This window comes from Tupaia chinensis, unplaced genomic scaffold, assembly GCF_000334495.1.
Source record: "Tupaia chinensis unplaced genomic scaffold, TupChi_1.0 Scaffold138584_1, whole genome shotgun sequence".
NCBI lineage: Eukaryota > Metazoa > Chordata > Mammalia > Scandentia > Tupaiidae > Tupaia > Tupaia belangeri.
In genome coordinates, this window is record NW_006198478.1 from 132,504 (window position 1) to 134,961 (window position 2,458).

The 2,458-nt window shown below is 42.8% G+C and overlaps 1 gene segment (V, D, J or C); it reads right to left on the reverse strand.

Annotated features, from left to right (window-relative positions):
* Window positions 1-580: 580 nt before the first annotated feature.
* On the reverse strand, window positions 581-1,298 carry LOC102479934 (T cell receptor alpha variable 2-like). The segment is given in 2 exon segments: window positions 581-1,035; window positions 1,216-1,298. Coding segments are annotated over 2 exon segments (519 nt in total).
* Between the last annotated feature and the right edge of the window lie 1,160 nt (window positions 1,299-2,458).

Consider the following 2,458-nt stretch of genomic DNA (forward strand, 5'->3'; position numbering starts at 1 on the left):
CGGTTTAAAAATTAGGAAGGATATTCCGTTTTACTAGTATTTTGTATATTGACTGACACTGACATCCTCAATGGGTCTGTATGCACATTATAAGCAAGGTACACTGGGAGGAGGATCGTGGTTCCAAACGCAGAACTGTTGGTAGCAGCCACCCACTCACTTATTCCCTTTCTGCTTCTTATTAAATACCTAATGTTAACTAATTGTTACTCTCTACCAAACGGACTCATGCTTTGAAAATATTTCTGCCTGCAAAGAAACTGAAGCACGTAATAATACTTAAAATGCAAGCATGGAGAGCAGTGAGGAAATGGAAGAGTTGGCATGCCCCTCACTCCTATCAGGAATTCATCAACAGCCACTTTATGAGGAGAAATAATTATCTAATCAGATCTCCAAAACATGAGTCAAAAGTATTTCAAATACCAAGAAGACTATTTGAAATATGAGTATAGGAATTCCTAATTTTAAGAAGTGATTCATGATCAAAATGGTAATAATTTACTAATATAGAGTATGTCTACTGTGATGTATTATATATTAGCAAATATTAATGTATACCATATACACACTATATTTGCTAATATAGAGTAAGTGTGAACTCAATCTTTTTCCAAATAGCAGAGTCAAATGGAACAGGGAATGCTGAATTGGGGGGAAGAGAGTAGGAGAAGTTATTGCTGATCTCTTTTCTGCCTCCTGCAAAGGTCGTAATCTCTCTCTGTTTCTGCTCAGCTCTTTGTGGGCTCCCTGCCTCTGTGTCCTCCAGAGCACAGTAATAAACAGCAGCATCTGCCACCTGCACCTGGTGGATGAGCAATGATGAAGAGAATCGTTCGTATGTCATGTTGTACCGTCCCTGCTGAGCAGGTCTAGTGCCCTTCACGAGGAGTCTTGGCGCACATCCCGGGAAGTGTAGGTACCAGAAGAAGGTGTAAGCGTTGGACACAGAGTGATTGCAGGAGATTTCCACCACAGCTCCCTCGGAAGATGCCATGGTAGAAGGCTGAAACACTTGGTCCTTGCTCTCTGCAACTGCAGGAAACAAAGAAAGTTGTCACTTTGATGCTGCTATTTGGTTTGCTGATAGCCCCCTAGGTACAGTGAGTGTTAAATCCATTGGCATTCTTCGTTTTTCAGTTGAAAACATGAGTTTGGATATTAAAACAATAGTGTTCTTTTTTTCAAAACCAGATCATGAAGGCACCTACTCACCCTTCCAGAAAGGACTGAGGAAAAGCCCCAGCCACACTGCTTCCAGAGAGTTCTGCAAAGCCATGGCCAGAGTGCAGCTGGTCTCACCAGGAAGCTGAGTGAAGGGTACCTGTTCGGCATTTTCTCTTTTGTTCCAGTGACATCATCAATCAGAATCTGCAGACTTCACAGGGGGGACTGCAGTTGGGAGGGTGCTTAGAAATTATTTTGACTGTGCTTTGCTCTGAGAAGTCAGTCTTAGAAGGGAATTGTCCCTTTCCCAGGTCACCATGGCTGTACAAATGTAATTATTTAAGAAGCTTCCTTCTGGGTCATCTAGCCTGGTGGTTAAGGGGGCAGGATCCCACATGGCCACCACGCAGTTTGATTCTCAGACCCGGCAACTTGAGACAAACTGGGTACAGGCGCACGAATACCCAGAATCCCAAAAGAAGGGAGAAATGTCTGAGAAGGAATCATGGTGTGGCCGTTCCCATGATGGAGACAGGAGTGCTTTCTCACTTTCTCTCTGCCTCTCTCTCTCTCTCTCTCTCTCTCTCGTTCACTCTTTGAGAAAACTATACTCATCCTGAGAGAAATTTTTTTTCTTTTCTTTAGTTTTGATACAGGTTTTGTGTGCTTGCCAGAGACAGGGGTAGGGAGAGTAAGAAAGCACCCCCAAGAGAGAAAAACACTCCACAATCCCTTCTTCTCCATTCACCTCTCAGGATTTGGGACACGTACATATATGTGCCTGGCATATTTTTCTCAGTACCACTGGGTCTGGTACTAGAACTACACAGGTAGCCACGTAGGATCCAGCTGCCTTAACCATAACCACACCACTGGCTGACCCTCCTCTGGCAAATTAAAAAATATATATATATATATGTGTGTGTGTGTGTGTGTGTGTGTGTGTGTGTGTGTGTCCTTTTTCTCTAAGGGTGTTAGACAGAGTCACATTAATTGATTAGGGCACTGCTTCATTATTACAATTAAAGTGATATATTAGCACAAATAGTATACTAAATCTCATCACATAAATGCTGACATTAAAAATAACAAACGGGGCTGCTAGTGGCATGGTGGTTAAAGCTGGATCCCACATAGCTGACTTTCTGGTTATAGTCCTGGACCTGGTGGCTTGAAAAACACTCCAGGCATATGTGCATGCATGCCCAAACTCCTGAAAGAAAAATGAAGGAGAAGAGATTGTGACATGGTTGTCCTCCCTAGGGAGTATATTCTCACTTTTCTTCTCTCT